This window comes from Aptenodytes patagonicus, chromosome 1 (assembly GCF_965638725.1).
Source record: "Aptenodytes patagonicus chromosome 1, bAptPat1.pri.cur, whole genome shotgun sequence".
NCBI classification, from domain to species: domain Eukaryota; kingdom Metazoa; phylum Chordata; class Aves; order Sphenisciformes; family Spheniscidae; genus Aptenodytes; species Aptenodytes patagonicus.
The window spans coordinates 12,875,254-12,897,239 of NC_134949.1; the positions used below are offsets into that span (position 1 = coordinate 12,875,254).

General features: G+C 37.3%; 1 protein-coding gene across 14 annotated transcripts in view; it reads left to right on the forward strand.

The window, feature by feature from the left end:
- The window catches only part of MAGI2 (membrane associated guanylate kinase, WW and PDZ domain containing 2), a 776,332-nt gene that overhangs the window by 667,526 nt on the left and 86,820 nt on the right, over positions 1-21,986 (forward strand). For 13 of the 14 annotated variants that reach the window (XM_076363454.1, XM_076362360.1, XM_076362617.1 and 10 more), the window contains 2 exons: positions 12,572-12,603; positions 17,528-17,717. In XM_076363454.1, coding sequence (XP_076219569.1) covers positions 12,572-12,603; positions 17,528-17,717 — 222 coding nt within the window. The remainder of the gene's footprint in view (positions 1-12,571; positions 12,604-17,527; positions 17,718-21,986) is intronic. The other variant, XM_076362443.1, reaches the window with a different exon arrangement.

Consider the following 21,986-nt stretch of genomic DNA (forward strand, 5'->3'; position numbering starts at 1 on the left):
CGTCATGTCTCCTATTTAAGGTCTTTCTTGGTATAGCAGAACACACAACTTTCAGAACATTCGTCATGGAAAAACTGTTCAATGGAGGATCTGAAGATATTTTTGTTTGGTTTCTGTTGTATATTTGTTAATATTTTCAAATTGCAGCAATGTTTTCTGAATTATTAAATTCTGAGTAGCTGGACATACAATTTTGTTGAAACTAGAATGGGATTGTAATTGGTTTCCTCTAGCCTATGAAATATTATTAAGTTTAAAACACCCCCTACCAAGATTGAGTCCTAGATCTTTTAAAAAATTTCACCAAAGAGAACATCCACTGAGAAATAGAGCAACTTAGTCTAGAACTTCCAATTGCCTGATAGATCAAACACTTACTTATGGTATGAGAAACAAAGTCCTGCTTATAATAGGATAAATTACTTCAGGCTCCATGTTATCAGGAACGTCTAATATTTAGTGCTTGCTAAACATTAGATGGTCCTGCTAAATATTAGATAGTCAGTAGGTATTTTATCTAGAACTTGACTAGAAATTTCATCTGAGATCTGATTTATTTATTTTTTTACCAATTAAATGTTCAATACATTCTGGAAATGCAGCTGCTTTTCACAAAAATGGCTTTAGTGAATCACCGTTCACCAATGAAAACTCCCTTTGTCAGAAGAGCAGTAACGAGCTTTAATTTGAATCAACCTTTTCCTTCCTCTTCCCCTGAAGTAGACCATTTGTTGTTAATCCCTGTGACATCAATTATATTTTTTAAATTAGCTCATAAGAGTTAAAAACAAAACAAAAAAAAAAAGCCAGGGGCATATTCCCCTACAAACTATTTCCTATCCTAGCTGGTTGGGATTATACACCAGCAAAACTGTATGGTGACTGGGTAAAGAGCATACAGATCTAGCTTTAGTGTCTTTTTATTTACCTATTCTTTGGGGAACCCCAAGGAAAAAGTATATATCACATCTGATTTGATGACCACCACTGATTAATTGTACTGTTCATCCAGATTCCTTCAGCCAGCTATGGTCTTCAAGCGTAAATTCATAGGTTTTGTTCTGTGATCATATGGGCATACTGAGGTATATGGGTATACTGAGGAAGAAGAAGAGGTTTTACAGGTCCACAGGCTACATCCAAGTTTGCTTTCTTATGCAGTAAATTCTGATTTTAAAAAAGGAGGGACATACATGCTAGGTACCCTAGCAAGTCTTTCTAAAAATGCTAATTTTTAAACTTAGGCCAGCTGTGAGGTCCACAAGGTGCTTCATGGTTGTCAGCACCATAATCTTCTTTGTTTGACTTGTCATGTTTATGTACTGTTCCAATTTTCTCAGTATTGAGGGGTTATTTCCATTATGTTAGACAAGTCGCCCAAATCTCAACAGTCTGAAATCAATTTATGTTCCTCTGAGAGACAGAGCACTGTCACAGGGAAAAAAATTACCTGTTCACAGTTTTTTCTTGCTTTTCCTTGTAATACATTCATTTAATACTTATCACTTCCCAACTATCTTGTCAGGATCCTTTATCAGCATCATTTTTTAGTGTTCTGTTCATTAGCTTTTTAAAGTACTGCGCAGGACTACATGTGACCAGCAGACAATCTAAAAATCATAAAATTCACATCAATACTGTTCCTCTTTCATTAGACTTAAGGACGCAGCCCTTCTTTATGTTAATTGCTCATCTCCAAACCTTCAGGAATTCAGAAAAATGTGACATTTCTCAACATTTTTTTGCAAGCCAGGTCATCTTGATCTATTTATCATGCTTTATTATACTCTTTTATGTTCTGTACTGCAATAGTATCATGCCCATCAATCATTATTTCTCTCTCATGTTTTTCTTTCAGGCTCCTATGGTCTTATGCTAAATCTTCTGAACTTCATGCCATTTTAACCATTATAATTTAGATGGCTGCAAAGCTTTTACTAATTCAGTTTTGTTCTTCTTGATAAGTAAGTTGAATACTGAGAATTACCTCCTGACTGGGTGAACATGAAAGCAAAGAGGTTTATCTCTACTAGGTACATGTCAGTGTGGACAGTATCAAATCTTCAGCAGCTCAAAGCAAAGTGAATTATCTAGAGGTTCAACCAGGGAACTGAGAGTTCACTGTTCTCTTCACAGTTTTGTTACTCATTGGACATCGGCCTTCCACTGACATCCCTTGCCAAATATTCCGCTTTCCTACACTAAACAATATAATTTCACAGCTAAGACTCAACCATGTAAAACTTGAATCTTGTGATAAGTTTTGTTTCTCCTGTTAGTCTTTTCTTTCACAGTCTCCCACTGTTTGTCAATCTTTCTGTTCTACCTGAATCCCTATAACCAGGAATAAACTGGTCTCTCAAGCTGGTGTGAAGGAGCATGAAATTGGAGAGAAATTATTACTTTCCAGAAATAACATCTGGATCCAAAGAATCAAATAAGCATGCTATTGCTTATTCCAGCTTCCACCACTGTGACCAAGTGGCATGATTACCTTTTCATTATGTTGCCATCAAGTGTTTATCATTCCACCACATGGTATGAAAATGAGCCACTTATAGTTAACATACCTGAGCTCCTGACACTTCCCATTGTCACAGAAGAGATTTCAAAGGCAAATCAATAAAATTCAGAACCATGCTGACAGCTTAATGCATATTAAACACAAAATTCTGAAGTTACTACAATGTAATTTAATAATGACAGAAAGGCAGTCAGGTGAAACCAGCAGGCTCTCTCAGTCTCTGTAATTTAATTTATTTGTTGTTTTATGATGAACTTTTGTCCAGTGCTCCCAAATCTCAGAGAAATCAGGAGGAATGAGACTCTGATCTCAGCTCTGAGCTCACTAACAGACATCCAAGACGATCTGAGATACACTGGGGTATCAAGAAACCTTCACTGGAATGGCAAAGTCAGTGGGAAACTCAAGTTTGTCCAGGATGACAACTGAAGCTCTAAAGCCTCCCATAGATTCTGTGTCATATCCAGCACAGATTTCTGAGTAACATAAGGTATGGCACCCTTGGTACTAGACCTATGGTTGTGCATCTGCGTTAAGTTCCTAATTCACAGACTATGACATCAAACTTTAGTTGTCTGAATATCGGTGTCTAAATTTGGCACAGGTGTCTGTGTGTCCATTATAATTGATGGGGCTTCAGTAAACTGCATAAATGTAGGCATCCTATACTAATTGATATGCCCTTGGGTATTCTACCTCACCTCCCACCTATAGGTCCTTTGTCACAGCTGGCAATACCATGAGGATACAATTCCAACCCAAAAGACACTAGATGGTGATGCAACTGAGCTGATATCTGGAAAACTATTCAGTACAAACAACAGAGTCCAGACAGTTTTTCAGGTCACAGCAAGGTTGCCATCTCTGTTTGGTTAGCAGAAATCTTTCTAGACTCAGTTCTCAGCTGTTCTACCTCAGTTGCATGGTTCTCCACGACTTCCGATGTGCTGCTTTTCTGTCTCCCATTAGAGTGGAGCATTGTATTGAAAGGTCTCCCATTCAGAAATAGTCACGGACACCAAGTGCATTTCCCTACATTTATCTATTTTTATTCTTTTATTAGGGATTTTTCTGATCACTGTTTCAGGGGTAGGATTAGCTGGTTTTCAAATCAGGATCGGGACACAGAGCGGGAAATCCTGGGAACAAGGAGGAGAAGTCTGTGAGAGTTTGGAAACAGGCATCTGAAGAAGCGGGTAGCTGAGAGAAAACATGGATGCAATGAAGGAATTTAGAAGAGGAAAAACTGGCAGCATAGATGTCAACACCAAATATCTGGTGACTCCTTTTCATCTATGGCTTAATATGAAGCTTAAATATAAGCAAAGGAATGGATGTATTATTGAATATTTTTTCCCCCACACTTGCTGAAGACTTTTTGTGACTATATTTTCATGAAAAGGACTTTAGGACACTGTGTACAAACAACTTATGCTCCATCTACATTTTAACAGAAAATATTGGGAACATGCCTTGATATTCATCAAAGTGACGTAAACTGACATTTCTCTAATGTGCTTAGAAAGTGTAAAAGCTTAAATGGGAGCAGATTCTAAACACATGAAAGAGCAAAGACACTGGCATAGTTAGGCAGAGTTTCTGACTGTCAGAGAGCTCTGAAAATACGATGCAGTATTCCTGAAAAGTTAGTTTTGAATTCAGTAAAGCCAGGCTGCGTTGTCAGACATGTTCTTAGCAAGCAGACAGAGTCTTTATGGGTATGGCAACACTCACAGGCCCTTCTAGAAGCAACAGTCAGGAGCTGTCAGGACTCTGAAGGCTCAATTTATATTCTAAATTATGTTGCTGATTCAGTGTATGTAACATACACCAGTCTTTTCACCTTGCTGTGTCTGCTCTGCCGGGGAGAGTTGAGTGCAACAATATGTTTGCCCAAGATGGTGCATTACTTGCATTACTAGCTTTTGCAGTATTGAGCAGTACAGTAGGGAGCATAATTTCTAGCCTGGACACGTGAACTAGAGACACTGATTTTAGCAGCCGTCATTGGACAACACACATAAGCAAAACTGGAGATTCTTCATGGCAAATTTCCTTCTGCCAAACAAAAGGTTCTTTTTCTTGTCTGTACAGAAAATAACCTTGACCTTTCAAGGTGTTGGTAGAGTTTACAACCTGTGAGCAAACTTCTGAGATCTCTTTCTCCACTTGTCATGTGTTAGTACCTGGGCATGAAGACTATTGCTAATTGAGTTAGTATTTACATAAAATACATATATTATAAGCCTCAGTGAGGAAAATAACAGTTCATCCAGTACTACTTGCAGTTGCAAATCATAAACCAGGATATGGACCTAGTAGGAACTTCTGTAATAAAAGGCAAGAAATGAGGGTCTTCCTCGATTCCATAAAATATCTTTTTCTGCTCCTGGTCAGGTGGTCCCAGTAAAATCTGGTCTGAATTGTACTGTAGCAGTATTTTCTCTATTCTGAGACATGGCTGTCCTTCAGATAATACAGTTCGCTATCAACAAGGAAATAAATCTGTAACAATGTAACACTGTTTTGGTAATAGGTGCCAGAAAAGACGAGAAAGTTCGTATAAAACTGTCACCCAGTGAGACACTCTATAGGTGTTTATTATCAAACTTTGTCTGTGGAAAATAAACTACTCTTGTTGATTACATACAAAGCTACTTGTTCCAAAAATCTATTTCTCATTTCCAGAAATTGTTGTAGAGATTTTTATTATTTTTCCCAACTCTAGTACATTTAAGCATCAAAAACTGTCACTGACAACGTTGCATTTGCCTCTGCACTATTTTAGCTATGATCCAGAAATTCTCTGCTTCACATGCAGATTAATTAGAAGGAGATGGTATTTAGTTTGTTGTTTTTTTCTAGTTTCATAAATTATTTTAAATCTCTGACTGATAAGCAATTCACAGAGCTGTAGCAGCCAAGCAAAATAAATAGCTGTATGTCCATTAGAATGTAAATTAACTCATTACTCTGCCAGCTTCTGACCTTTTCTGATGGCTGTATTCTTGCTAACAAAAACTCTTTGCTATTCATGAAAGTGAAAACTTAATGGTAACTTGAGATTCTCTAGTGTATTTTAGAGGAAATTCTCATAGACACGGGTGATCTGTGAGGGTCCCAGCTTGAACAGCAAGTACTTCTATCATTCATGACTTTGAATAGCTATCCTTTTTCTAATTATTTGTGAAGATCTAAATATTATTGAAAAATTGTTGCTTAAGAAGGCTAGGTCAGTGAAACTTCATGAACTGCACAAAAAGTGCTCCTAGTATCAAAAGCTGAATATTGATTTAGTACCTGATCTCACAGTCAATTAAGTTTTTGTATCAGTTCTATAGACTTCAGTGAGATGAGATCAGGTTTAATTTCCCAAGGTACTCCTCTATCTACACACCAATTCTGATAAACCTATCCATCTGGCACTTTATGCTACTCATCAAGAAATCTGAAAGTTTGAAGGGAAGAAATATAGACTTGGACTCATGATGCCCCCAAGTCACCTGGAGAAGAGATGAGCCACAGAAGGTGCTACCCCAAGGGGGTCTAAAGATCCAGCTGACCTTCCTGTGAACTGTGCTTGCTCTTTGCCTTGCACCTTCATAGGGTGATTATCTATGGGAAGGAATGTATTCGTTCTTTGGAGTCACTTTTTACAGGTGTAGTAGGCCAAAGAGAGTGAAAAATAGTGCTGATTTGGACTGGAGCACTACTTCTGTAGCAGTCTCGCTTGGGTTGAGATGAGGAGCAATGGAGTAGCGGAGCATAAAGCAAAACGCCACCACAAGCAACTGCTGAGGATCAGTTTGTACCATTGCAAGTCTCTTTCAGACAAAACTGTTTAATAACATCTGGGCATATGTATATAGCCCTAAAGAAGACAGACCTATTTCACAGTTTTATTAATCTGAACCTGCATTTGATATAACTGAAGACTGTAACCAGCCGCCTTCTCAGTGCAGCTTAGTGCTACATCAGTTACTTGCCGTGCTGCCAGTGTGTAGCCTACTGCAAATGAAAAGACACTGGGTCTAACCATATATAACGTTGTGGGCCTGATCAAACATGATGGGTCATTCATCTCACTCTGATGTGGGATGTGTTGTTTTTTGACCCGTTGCATCGGGTGCCATCGCAGCCAAAGACCAAATGGATCCTCCACGTCATGGCACTGTCACTCTGAAGGACAGCTGACAACAGGACTAGCTAACTATGCTTGAAGAGCTAGAGCTCCCAGTCTTCTTACACCTACACTTTATTTTAAGGTAAATCAACTTTTTGTTGTTGCTAGAGTAAGAGCTCAATACTTAAAGCTGTTTGAAAAAGAGAGACCTTTGAAAAAATACTACGTGGTAATGATTGATTTTATTAGAAAAGGAACTACTAATTGCCATTTCCTATACATCATCTGATATTTTAAATATGACATGACCAATTCAAACTTTTTATCACCTGCTTGTTTTCATAAGTATTATTTCCATCTATTTTAATTCATTGTTTCCTTTTAGGTTTTTTTACTATAGTATATAAGTTAATTGAATTTATTTGTTCTCATTGATCTGGTTTGTTTTCTTGAAAATGGGAAAATATTTGAAGAATAATGGAATTAATGTTATATATTTGTTCTATGTACGCAAAAAAAAAAAAAAAATTATCTCTTCCACCAGTATTTTTGGAATTTTAGCTGGAGGGTATTTTGCATCTTAATGAATGAGCTCAATTGTAGCTTGAGTTCTGTGAACCTAATCCAACAACACCTAGCATAGCTCAACAAAAGGTAAACAAACAGGAGGAGAAGTCAGATGTAACGTAAATGGTAAGAAACAGTTCCCTGCTCCCTGCTAACGGTGTTCACGCAGAGTCTGAACTCTCAGAGAAGTTCTCCACTGTCGCATCCATTTGAAGTTAACGGGTATTTGACACCTCTGGAACTGAGGCCCCAGTACAGGCAACTGATTGATAGACATCTCAGGGATCCTGGTAAGAAAAAGAAAAAGCACAGGACAAAAAAACCTACTGTTACAGTAAATTTATAAAGTAACTTTTCTAGAAAGGAAAACTTTTGCTGAAGTGTTGTCACATGGACGTTGATAAGATGCCCATGGAGTCAGTTAATACTCTGGGAGTGCTCATCAGCCATCTGTTCGTTGACTTCCAAGCATCTACGTGAGAAAGGTCTGTGCAGTGCTTGGGACAGCTTTGCTCAGGAAGCCATATGCAACAAGGCTTTTATAGCACAAAAAAAGCCAAGAAGCCCAGCGAAAGCTAATGGGCAAAACACTTGCTGTATCATCAGTGCGACAAGTGATGTGGAGGGAAGTTGACGTGCCCTGAACATTGCTTTGGATTAAAAAGCTTTATCTTTGATGCTGTTGAGTTCCTCCCTGCAGCACTACCACATGTCGTCACTGCAGAAATCAAACTGTTCCCGGGCTTCAGTTTAATTATATATACACGTCTGCCACAAAGGTGAACATCATTAAAGGTCCTGTGGTTTAGCAATACCTACATTAGTTACTTGTGATTTTACAAGGTCTTAAGAACTTTTCCAGGAATCAATACAAAATAGTGAGAATAATGGAGATGGAAATGTAGCAAAAAGCATCCACATGGCAGCAGACTAACAACCAAAGGCTGGTTTTATATTACTGACATTAAGGAATACGCCAAATTCAGGATGTTTACTAAAAAAAAAATAAATAAATAAATCAGGACTCTATCTTGCAAATGCTCTAAATCCTGTCTGATAAGCTGCTTTTAGAAAACTAAACTTTCCTAAACTAAATACTGGCTGAAGTGTAAGGCATGTGAAAACTGTAAGCATATTTTATGACAAAAGCATACTTAAATTTGTATACGAAAAGGAATAGATACAATGAGTATGACATGATTTGTCTTTTGTTATAGGATACCTTCATTGAAAAGGAGAAGTACGGTAAACTGAAGCTGGAATTTGCCTTGATCTGAAAAAAGAAAAAAAAAATTCCCCCCAAATACATTTGAATCCAAAATGTGTTTTCTGTTACTGGTGTTTTTTTAGTAAAATCACAACATAGAAACCATCACAGCTCTGATTTCCAGGGAAGTTCATTTTGGAAGGTGGCAAATATAACTTAAAAAGCAATGTCAAAAATATTTTTTCTAACACTGCTTTATGAGAAAATGTAATTCTGATTTTTAAAAAGCATATGGTTGTTACTGTACCTTAGCTTATTTATTTAAAATGAAACAATTAAAATTTTGATAAAGGTGTTGGCCACCACCTGCTGTACCTTATTACAGTTCAAGTGGTCGACACTGAAAAATAAATCATTGTATTCTCAGAACTAACTTCAGAGAAGTATATGAGGTTACGCATTTTATCCTCACATGCTTACATGTTATATTACATTACACTAGACGGTGACCACAGTATTTTCCTGCTGGCACCTAGCTGAGTGGTGGAGGTTGCTCTTTGATAGAAACCAGTAACTCCACTGTCCTTTCCGAAATTAATTCAGACCTGTACTGCTGCCTTTACAAGGAGTTTTAATAAAGACTTATTTAAAATGAATAGAAAGATATGGGAGTCTTCAAAAGGTGAGACACAACTTATGTGGTAAAGCTATTACAAGAAGGGATCGCTGTCAGGCACATGGGTGAGCAGAAAGCCACTCATGGGAAGAACAGGCTGCATCAAGTATTTTTAGGTGGATCTAAGTTGGCTTTTATTGTTTCAAATTTTAAAAGTGTATGTGAATATGGGGGTGGGAGGTGTTTATATGTATATGTATATAATATTCTCAGCTACTCAGGTTTTTATAGAAGACATCACAAGTTGGAGAGTAGGGGATTGGAAGTTTGGGGATGGAGAAGTGGAAATCTGGAAGTGGGATAAGGAGGTTATAAGACCTTATCCAGTATGTATGCCTAGTTAGATGTGAGTTGATTAGAAGGTTGAGCAATATTAGTACTGTATTAACAGCAGCTTCAACAGAAGTTGAAAGCTGCACTCTTTGGAGAACAAATTTCAGTCTTGCCTCTAAATCAGTACTGAATTGATGCCAGTCTGCCGGCAGCTGTCATTCAGGTGAGGCCCCACTGTCTCTGGTGGGGAATACTCACAACATGTAATGAAACAGCGCCAGAAAGTCAAGGGAAAATGTGGTGTTGTGAAGTGAGGTCAAACTAAGTGAAAGTCCACTGTTTCTCATTGCCAGCTGTAGATGTGGCTGCAGAAGGCCAACGCTGTTGAGTATGCACTAAGTATACATTATTAAGATATATTCTTCAGCTGAGCTTCCGAGCTTCAATTTTCTACATGTAAAAGATTTGGTCCCATACTTATGCAGAATGATATTTAAAGGTGAAAGTTAGAAGGGAGCATGCAGAATACACAGGAAAGTGCATTTTGCTTTTATGCTTATTTCATGTGAAGTTTCTGTTACACTTACAATGTACTATATATGCATTATACTCTTGAATTCTTGAATTTGCAGCAATGGTTGCATGTATTTAAATATCAGTGATAATTCTGGACATGTTTGGTTCACAACAATTATCCATAATCAGTCTCATGTTGAATAACTGATAATGCCATACCTTGTCTAAAGGTCAGTTTTGTTTAGATTGGGAAAAAGGGTGTTTAGTTTGGCTGAGAATACAGATGTTATGTGAGGCAACGTTAAAATTGCCATGAAATACATGAAAGGTATAGGATAGGGTTTACTTTATGGAACTAGGCCTTCATCTATTTAGTCTAGCACCCAGTCTTTGACATAGGTGAGACCATCTCATCTTACATGAGGAGTTGGTCTAATAGCTGAATTTAAATCTGAAGAATGGATTTTAATATTAGTTCCAAGGTTCGTTACTTTTAGAGATTTTCACTTCTAACATGCTTTTGTACACATATGGATATCCAATACTTTTTTAAAATCTTGCTTTGGATCTTTTACTTCCGTGGCATCCTATATCTGTTAGTGTTCTTAATATAATTTCATGCTGTGTGAATAAATATTGCTTTTTATTTGTTTTGAGTGTAGATGTTGTCACTTGTATGTTGCAGTCTGTGCCCATAGCCTCCAAGCTAAATATAAGTCCGTCCTCTCCTTGTTTGGGCGAATAATTGAATTTTTTTAACTAAGGGTTTTTTTTTTAAATCTCCATTTGATGCATATGTCATTATTTGTTTGATTTATAAATACTTATTATATTTTTAAATGATAGTAAAATTTTCTGATAACTCCAGCAAAACATATTTTTAGGTGGAAACAGTAAATAAATAGGAAAAAATGACCTTTCAGTTTGACCTGGAGTAATTTTTGCTGACAGTAAGTTATGGGAGGTGCAGCAGTACCAATGGGGAGGGGGTGTTACCTCTACCAATATTTTCCAAACACCAAATCAGGGTAGTAAGTTGGTTTGAGATACCTTTCAGCAAACCTCCTTGCAAGTTTCAAATCTTGTCTTTAGCTCTGAGGGGAAAAATGCTTTTAACTTTCACTTTTATTAGCTGTACAGAACAATAGCAGGTAATAAAAAGGTAGCCATCTGCCATCCAAGAAGTTATTTAATAAGTTTCTAGTACAGAATCTTTAGTACTGAAGGTGATGTACAAGCCAGATCTATACAGGATGCCTGTTATTTCAGCTTGAATTTGCAGATGGAAAGAAATCTGTCTACTTGTTAAGATAGCAGTTTTTATCCAGACACTGTAGAGTCAGTAAACATAAACCTTTCCAGCATTACTTTTCCCAATATACTTTTTGTTTAAAAGCACTATGAGCTTATACATCAGCACTACAAAACAGCCAGTGTTTCTCTGCAAACAGCTCAAGTGCTTTTTCACTGCAAGATTTTTTCAGGCTAAATGAATTAGATACCATGGCAGAAAAAATTACCTCATTATCACAGAATTCCGGGAACCTTAAATATTATGTACAAATATAATTCCTGTTGTTATTTGTCTATAGAGAGATACCTTCCCTAGTGTTCTTATAATTGTAATTTTTTTTCAAGACTCACCTTAGAAAAAGAAATAATGAAGTCAGTACTACTCTTACAGCTTAATTCATTTTTTAATGAAAGATCAGCCTTCCTATTAGATGTCTCAGTTTAAGTCCCATTTCTGTTTCTGAGAAAACAAATGAACTCTTTGTTATTAGCTTTTAATCTTACTTAGGAAGGTCCACAGACTTTTTTTTTTTTTACCTGCTATTAAACTGAGAATGAGTTTTTTAATTAAAGCTATGCTGAAAGCTGGTATTTTAAAAAATGTGACCCAATATCCTTTGAAATGCTTATTTTTATTTAATATTTTGTAAGTTTTTTAACATTGTGCTGCATAAGATAAGAACAGTGTTTACAGTGAGTGTTTCAAATTATCTCCTTTTATGAAAAGGACATATCTGGAGTTTTAAACATTTGTAAGCTACAATAGTTGAAACTGAAAGATATCAGTCAGTCCATAACCAAGGAAAAGGAGATAACTAGTTGTGTAGAAGAGGTAGTCATGTCTGACCACTTGCTAACTATGACAAAAAAACAGGACAGTATCAAAACAAGCAACCCTCCCAAGACTTGGCTACCTTATCTAGACTGATGAAACAGTTATTTTTCTCCAGGCTTTTCTTCTAAAAAAATCTCTTATATTATAAGGTTTTGTTGATGGGATGTTCTGAATTGCTTCTTCTTAAAGGTGCAACTGCATTTGACACATCAATACCAGGTCATTTGGTGTCTTATCCAATGTCCACCAAGATATTTGGAAGTCCTTTTGTTTAGTTCTTTTAATTTCAACCTAATCCCATGCTGTTTGTAAAGTATGGCAATGATCTCAATAGCTCCACTTGCATATATATATATATGCATATATATATATTTGCATATATTTTTTCTTAGAAATTATCCCCCATGGTTTGTGTTTTTACCCCTTGTGTGGAGAGAATTTTCATATATATCAATATTATCTGCAGACCTGAATGAGAACAGGAGCATAGACACCACTTAGCCTCCACTCTTTATGCATCAGAAAAATCTGTTAACGTTATTTTTTATTTATTTCAGGTTTCTTTTCTCCATGGAAAACTCCAAAGCCTGTAAGTTCCCTTTCAACATTATACACATTGAGTTCATAAGATGACTATCATTCAAAGCAAATTTCGGTAGACTCTTATCTAACCCTCCTGTTCCCAGCTCATGGGGCACCTCTCAGCAGTGCCGCAACTCTAGGTGAGACACCATGAGGGGTGGCCTCACTAATAAGCTCTCCAGATCTGTTGACTTGGAGTCTGCCAGCAGCAGTCTGGAGAAAGGAACATCTCAATGTTAAGACGGGTGTCAAGAACCAGAAATGCAATGGCTCAAAAATGAGGGCTCTGGAGGAGAAGGCAGCAGAAGGCCTCAGCAATGAGGCCAGTCTAGTTGGCCTTCTAGTTGGTGATCTCTTTGAAATGACAACATGCACTTTTTCTCTTTTACAAGTGGCTTGAGCTTAACATCCTTAAAGTGATTGTTATTCTTTCTTGCATTAGTAGATCTAGAGCTGGAAATAGTCACACTTCAAGTGAGAGCTTGGACTAGATAACTTACTGAGGTGCCTTCTAACCAACATTTCTGTGTTTCTATGATTTTGACATTAAATCCCAAGGTATGAAGACCTTTCCTACTGTAAGACTGTAAGCAATGACTGTATTTATTCTGTTGACACCACATTATATCATTTTTTGAAGTTGTGACAACATTCACAGTATAAAAAGAAATCATAGGCTCTATTTTTGGTTGCCTGGTTTGTTTTGGGTTTTTTTAATTTGGCTTTTTTATTTAGATTGTAAAGACCTTAAAGTAGTGCTTGTCTCTCATCAGAGGTGTGTAGAGGAAAAAAGAGCCCTGACTCTGCCTGAAGGCTTCTAAGAGCAATAGGAATAACAATAGCAATATTTTTAAAGGATTTATAGCTTTCTTATTTGGGGGGGGGAGGTGTGTTGAACCTGGACAACTTCACATTCTCTCATATTGGATCACGGCATGTTTAATGCATACCAAAAAAAATTTTGTAACCTATCAAGTACAAATAGCAATTAGTTAATCAGCTGATGCAACTCCATCAGACTGCTTCAGCTTGTGGTGTTTTTGATGTAAAAGGGTAGAGGATGGATGCAGTACATTGGAATAAGCGTTGCATAAGTTTATTTATTCATCTAAGTAGCAGGACATTTGTGAAAATAAATCTGACTATTAAGGGCTAGCTTGTTCTCACCAGTTTAAGGTTCCTGTCTGACTGGGATGTTCAGCTTTTAATCTCAGGTAAAAAATTATGAAACAGAGAACTTGGAACTTACTTGTTAAAGATCCACATTCAAAGACCTCCCACTGTCAGCGCTCACCCTCTTTTTGTACATATCAGATATATAGATATCAGCATATTGTTGATGATTGTCTGCAGTTTTGTTATATAAACAGTATAGTAGTTCATACTCAAGTGGCACCTGCCAATAATCAGAACCTAGAGAAACAACCTGAGTGATGCAGTTTTTCGTGCAACAGTCTGAGGAAACCAGGGCTCACAGAATAATATAACACCATTGTGTGCAGATACTGTACCCGCACGCAGGCTAACCGTTCACAGCTAGTCTATTTTGGGGTAGTCTCAGCAAGAGAGTTTACAAATGATTAACCAGGTTAAGGTAGTGTACATTCCTCTGTCTGTCACCACTTTAACTAGAGAAATAATCAGGCATAAATTTCTAGTGCCCAGGATGTGAAGACAAGATTGAAACCAAGTGCCCCTGAAGCACTGAGTGTCTGCAGACAGTCTGAAGCAGTAAGGCCAGCACCGAGAGGTTTAGAAAGCCTGCTAACACCACAGCATAGCTCTGTAGGTGTGTAACAGGAAAGAAAAACTGTAGATGGCCCAAACCCAGGTTTCTTTTCTGCTTGGGTGACTGCTGCTGCCCCCTCGCCTCTCTGGCCACACAGGGGAGAAGCACCCACCATTCTTTAAAGCAAAAAGGGGACAACAGGGCATTGGCTGGAAGACAAGAAGAGACAAGCTCCTCTCCCTGAGGCAGAGGCTCAGGGATGGTGTGCACTGCATCTCTGTGTGCTCAACATCCCAGAGTAACCTGGGCTGACAGAAATTTCCTGTGGCTTCTATGTATATAGTGCATATATTATACACATCATATGTAATACAATTTGATTAGTGCAAAATGAACTTGAGCAATGTCACCAAACCATTACCCCAACTTAGATTTGATGCCCTGCACTCAATACCATGCTTGCTCATTTCCAAGAGTGCCTTCATCTGTAAGCTAGCATTATGATAACTCACATTGCAAAACACTGTGTGACTATTTAACTAATTGATATGGGGTTTGGAGATATAATTCCCCTTGTGTTTATCTGTTTATTTAACTATTTATGTTAGCAGTATTAGCCACAAGTAAGAATGTTTTGCTCGGTTTTTAACTTCACACTTGAAGATTTAGAGCTAACCAGCAAGCAAGAATTAGACATATGGGACCCAGTAGGGTTTTGCCAATTTATCTCCAGTTTCTTGTCCTTCCTCCAGGGAAAAGTTTGCTCATCAAAGATAATTATATTTTCCTTTCTCTTTTTAAAGCCTTCCTTAAATATTTTAATTTTATTCAGTTTCACATTTTGAAAGAGGTAAGTGTTCTATTTCTCTGGAACTGTCCAAGAAATTAGGAAACTTTCACTTCTGGATAGACAGGGCCCCACATGTCTTTCTGCTTCATAGCAATAAAATAGATAGTTTGGTTTCACTGACTTGTATTCTTTTTTAGATTCCTCACTGGAGGTAAAACCTAAACATAATTCTCCATTATTTTCCTTGATCATAAGGAACTTATATTAAGCCCAGTTCTCCTTGCCTATTTAGACATAGGGGTCATAATCAGGTTTGTTTCTGGAGAACTTTGAATTTACACTTCCATGATACAATGATATACTGTATATATGTTTATACATACCTGAGGTAATTCCTTTAGAGCCAGAAGCACTATCAGAAGTATTATTGTGACATACATGTGACTTGCCACATAGGCTAATTTACCCAACACAGAGGATAAATTTATCTTGGTATAAAGGGTACCTGAAGGTACCTTAGGTGCTTTCCTGTACCTAAGCTATTTCGATGACAACTCCGGTATCTCCATATGTCACTGTATTGCACAGGATCTACATACCTATAATGCCCTCTTATATCACATCCTAGTTGCTGTCTTTTGTATCTGACCCAAAATAAATGTGTCTTTCTATAACAACATTGGCGAATGTTGAATACAATATTCCATATCTTCATCATTAGCATTTCATAGCACTAATACTTTCCTTTCTCCACTTAAGTATCATACCCGACGCATACTAGTGCATGAGTCATCCTATGATTGACTGAGATACCTAGATCTTTCTTTTCTTCATTGTTTCTAATGAACCAGCCCTACTTACTGCTGAAACTCTGACAGAAGCACAGCTTGAATTATAACACTATTCTGTATAAAGAATGAGGTCCTCAACAACTTAAAATGGCCAATATCCATATTCTGTTTATTTTGAAGTATGAAGCTAAGAGTGTCAGATCACCTGGGATATGCAGAGTGATAGTTACTCAGCATGTTCACCAGAAGGACTCTAAAACATCTGTAGTCCACACATACTTGGTGTGGAAAAATCCTGATGCTGTTAATCATCAGAATAGAAAGCAAAGCCTGCCTGCTGAGCCAAACACCTTCTGAAACCGAGGAACTAAAGGCAAATGATAGTCACAGAATTTGTAGAGCAAACTTGCTGTAAACCTGCAATCATCTTTGATAAGGCACTGCTGATACAACACTAGAAGTCAGTAGTATTTAATTACAGTTCAGTTTGTTTCCAAGAGTCCTTTTTTGTGTAATTAACTGATTGTTGTGTTATGTGTGAGAACACACTGTTCTGGAGGCTTTACCACCCTTTGCTTCAGGAGGCGTCACAGGAAAAGCCAAATATTCATTTCCTGGGATAAACATTTGTGTTTTGTTTAACTTAGCCTCTTCAAATATATTTGCTAATGCAATTTAATTAGTAGCCAACTCCTTCAAAAAGAAAAATGCAGATCCCCAAGTCTTCTTGTGCACAGTCTATCATTATCTCCTTTCTGGCTTGAGGTACTTGTGAGACCACTAGGGACAGTCTTGGACAAAACATGAATTGAGGTGGCTTCCGTGCATAGACAACACACTGCTATGTACTTCTCTCCTGTAAATGGTCTGGAAGAGTTGAAAAGCTTATCCTGTGCTTGGGAGTTTGGTTGGATGACGCCAATGTAATCTTTGATATAAGAAAGAAACAGTAAGAAATGAAAAAGACTCTGTCAGACTAATGACCACTTTTCTCTCACCATGTTCTGTATTTTATCATTGAACATTCAACTGTCACTAGATGCTCAAATACCTGCTGTAATAATTTTCCCTTTGTTTTTTTTTTCTTTCTCTTCAATTGAAGCTGTAAATTCTGCTCACAGTTACAGTAATCTACTTCTCCCTGGGCAGCTAGCTATTTTCATGCATTCTCAAAAGATACAGCATTAAGATCATTCAGTTGCTACCCAGTCTGGCCACTTCTTTGTTAAGCACTACTTTTGGTTATGAATTTTGATTAACCTGATAACTGTATCTTCACAGACCCACAGATTCCACCTTTAGCAGAATAACTTCCAATAGCTCAGTGCATTCTGTGAGAGGCACTCAACATGCTTCAGGGGTAACGCTGGGCCCTAATCCACACGGGATCATATTATTTGAGAAAGATCACATCTTCCCATGAGCAACAAATTAAGAAGTAAATTTAATCAAGTAATTTTATAAATGGCACGACACATACCTTTCATCTCAAGAGGCAGCAAACAGATTTGCTAATTTTACAAAATACATCTTCAACTGAAATCACTGTCTTTGGTCTCATTGTGGAAGTCACAGTTTTTTGCAAAACTTCATCTTTATTCTCTGTATGTTTTTATTCCAGATGATGGAACGATGGGAGAATCAAGGCAGCCCTCAAACAAGCCTGTCTGCTCCAGCTATGCCACAGAATATTCCTTACCCACCCACTCTTCACAGGAGTTCATTTCCCGATTCAACAGAGGCCTTTGATCCACGAAAACCTGACCCATACGAGCTGTATGAGAAATCAAGAGCTATTTATGAAAGTAGGCGTAAGTGAAAGCCCTGTTCACCCTGCTGACCATTTAATATTTTAAGATTTTGCCTATGAATGTCACTGCTGACATAATTTTCCATAATGATCTTTTGTAATTTAAAGAAAACAACTATAATCCCAGTTTATAGAGGCCATTATAAATCATTCAAAAATTCTACACTTATATATTTTCCTAGATCTTGCCTAGATTCTGAAGTTTGACTTTCATAGGTCTTTTTCCTTATATTTTTGCTCTCCTCATTTTGACTGTTAAATCCTTAGTGAAGAACAGTATATGAGCCACCACATTTTGTTGTGCTATTTTTCTTCATATTTAACCAATAGAAGGATGTGAATTTATCAATAAAAAATCGTTTCACTGACTTTCACTTAAAAGTGAAGTTTATTAAAGAAATTTCAGATTTATTTGGTTTTATAAAAATGACTTTGACAAGTTTTCACATTGTCTTTGGTAGTTAGAAAGAAACCCATAGCACTAAGTATTGTTTGAAGATCTGTACAAAACAGTACCGAGCCATCAAGATGCCCATCTTGATTTTATTTCTCATGTTTTTGGGGGACATACCACATTTTTTTCACAACAAGGGTAAAAGGGGTTAAAATTATTTACTCCTTATCATAAAGAACATTTCAGCTAAAAATATTATTCTAAATTGTCCAGAGCTTTTGCGCTTATTAAGATCAAATCTTAAAAAGTTTATTTTTTTACTGAAAGATTTTTCATAGCAGTTATTACTTTCACATGCCACCTTTCAATTCATTTTATAAATTACTTTAGCCTATAGATCATATTACTTTATAAATTACACATAAAATATTGCAGTGCAGCGGATCCAGATTAGCCCATTAATATTAATTGGGCCCAGAGGCATAGAGATAAACCTAAACTATCATAACCCATGACCTGGAATGTATGAATTTCTCCAGCATGCAAAGGGATAGTCTGAAGGAAATACATCATTGTCCCGAACACTGTGTTGGTACCGCTCTTACTTGCCTTGGCCCTTATACTTTAGTTACAGCATCAGCATCTCCTGTTTGGGTTTGGTATTTCCAGTCCCCAGCAGGATGGATATGCTGGAGGAACACCAGGGCTTGTTTTACATCAACTCTAAGTTAACTCTAATCTAGTCTCTAAATTGCATCTCAGATTCCTCAATTCTTTGCCACTGTGGCCAGTGCCACCATCTTCTGCCACCCTCATCCATTTAGTGGAACATCTTTCAGTAGAGATTGTCACCATAAAACTCACTTTCCATAGTCCAGACCTTTTTTTGGGGGGGGTTCATTTGTTGTTTTTTTTTTTATTATTTAATAGGTGCCTGAAATTAAGATCCCAAGATTAAATCTAAGTGCTTAAATAAATTGCTGGCTTTTTTCAGCAATACCAAGTATTTATTCCCCTTAAATATGGATTTGAGAACTTCCTTTAGACCTCCTATAAAAAGTATTTGATCTTCAATTATAAACTGTTAGGCATAGGAACTAAGCTTTCCAGTGTATTTACAAACACCATGTAGCCCATGCTGGCTGGTATTTTAATATAATAAATATTATTTACTAATGTAGCATCTTCCTCTACTCCAGATGTTATTCTTGATTGGGCAGGATACTTGAGACAATGTACAAACAGAGGCTATAATTTTTGAAATTCTAAAACTCTTTGAAGTATGGATCAGGATACAGTGTGGAGTAGGCCAAAAAGGTTTGAAAGAAGTAGGACTAGCTTTGAGCAAAGTTTGGAAATAATTTTCAGACATCTCTCCTCTTTTTCTCTTTCTCTTTCTCTTTCTCTTTCTCTTTCTCTTTCTCTTTCTCTTTCTCTTTCCCTTTCCCTTTCCCTTTCCCTTTCCCTTTCCCTTTCCCTTTCCTTTGTACATTAAGGGCTAGAGTGACAAATAAATAAAAAGATTTGCCAGAGCTGAAATGCTATTCCCCAAAGTGTTGGGATTTGGGACTATAAAGAGAAATTAAATGGAGAAGAAACAATTCCATAGTTAACAAGGGTTTTATCTAGTTCAGCACCTTTACTGAAAACACTCTTGACTGCATATACTGCTTTAAGGAAAGGAAAAACTTTTGCAAATAATTGTTTCCCATATGGGTAGTTTCTAGAGGTGAAGTGTTTCAGCAAAAATCTGCACTTTCCATTCAGCAGAGTCAGAACCATCTTCTGTGCTTAAAGCCATCAAGCCAAGAGTGGAAACGCGCACATTACAGACTTCCTGCACTGAAACAAATATCTTTGTAAGACAATTAAGAAAAAGTTATACACGCCATATGTATATACGGGTTACATATTTATACAGCATCTTCTTTCATCTTGATCCCCGATATGAAGAGTTCTGTATTTACAGAACTGCCCTAAATATTAATGAAAGCAAATAGGCTCAATCCACGTTTGCCCTTCATAAAACTGTGGAAATACAGATCTGATGTCAACTACAAAGATTGGCTTACACTCCAAAAGATGATATATTACACCAAAAGATATATTACAACATTCAATAAAAGAATGAAGTGATTCATTATTATTCATGGGTGCCTTCTATGAGTTTTCTGCATACTTCCTCGACCAACATGAACTCCACTCTTTTACTGATACAATCTACCGTGTTCAGGAGCATATGCTACTCCAGGGGAAGAGCGGATAACTCGTAGGTTGGAGTTATGCTAAAGCCTGTGTTTAAATGGTTTAATTGCACTTGGGTTCTGTCCAAGAGGCAACTGGAAATTTTATACAAGCCTTTTTCAGCCAACTACCTAGACAAAATAAGAATTAAAAATCATGAAGCTCCTAGGCCCAAAATAAGAAAGTGAGGGATGAAAAGCAAGACTGCAGTGACCACTCCTCCCAGATTTCCAGCAGCGTCCCGATCTTCCAGTTAATCCTGAAAGCTTTAATTTGTTCTCTTCTGATGCTGATGTCCTTTGAACATTTTCTCTAAATCTTGATTCCACAGTTCCCAACCAGATCTCTTCTGCATTCATTCGTATCACTTGGTCATAAATAATTGCCTCCGAAGATCTCTATTCTCCCTGACATTTTTGTTTCATGAGTGCCATAAGCACACATTTTAGCAAATTCAATTTGTCAAGCCTTTGATTGCTTTTATTCTCTACATAATGCTAGTGTTTCCTGAAGAGAGAAACAACAGGCAGGAAATCCATTACTGAGTCAAGAAATCATCATCTAAATTGAGTATACAGGAGGGAGAGTTTCAAGATAATACACACTTAGTCTCCTACCATATGGCTGTGTCAGGTTGGTTATCTTCAGTAAAGACATACCCTCAAAGTACACAGGAAAAGTTCAGCTACTTTGTGTTTTTTTAAGTACTTCTTATCTCAAAGCAAGTTTGCCTTATCTCCTGGCAAGACCAGAAAAGAAGGAGGTTCATCTTCTAAAAATAGTGCAAAGAAGCGAACAATCATGACCTGGAAAACTCAAAAAGAAAGATAGTACTAGATTTTTGTTTCTCTCACAGTAAGACTCTGTGACTAAACAGTTCATTTTCGTACTGCTATAGCTCTGAATTTTTACAGATCCATTTATCAGAGGATCTCACCACAGTCAGCACTCACCAGGACCTCATCAAAGCCTCCTGCTTCCCTATCAGGGAGTTGAGCAATTTATGCATCACAGCGTAGTCCTGTGAGGAGCACAAGCGACATGACTCGAAGCAGAGCAAGAACTAGACCCAAGAAGCCTGATTCACAAGCTTTTGCTCTAGCTGCTAGGTATGCTCATCCCTACCTAATGATAGCAAGAAAGAGGCTTCAAGCAGGAAGTCTCCATGAAAAAGGATGATTTTCATTCTACAGGAATGTTTTTCCACCTTAGGAATGTGAAGGACCTGCATGACTCTGTGCGATCATTTTTAATGATCACATATGAATTACAAAGGACTACTGCTTCTGCACTGGAAACAGTTTCGTAGAGGCAGTTCTACCAGTACAGCTTGGAGACAAATCAAATTATGCATTAGTACAAAAGCAGAGTGCAACTCTATTTCGTAAGTCATAGCTCCTCGGAAAATTTTTTGTCACGAGTTAGCTGTTACCTGTCAGCTCTTACCTGTTAGCTGTCACCTGCCTCTGCTGTCAACCATCAACTGTGCTTAATAGCTCCAAGTAGCCAAAAAGGAGCATAAAGTGTTTCCAAAGACTAAAGATTACCACATCATCCAAAACAGCTGCCTAAAAGCAAAAGAAGGGAAATTGTTTTCTTTTTTCCTTGCCTTTCCTTTCTGCAGCTACATCT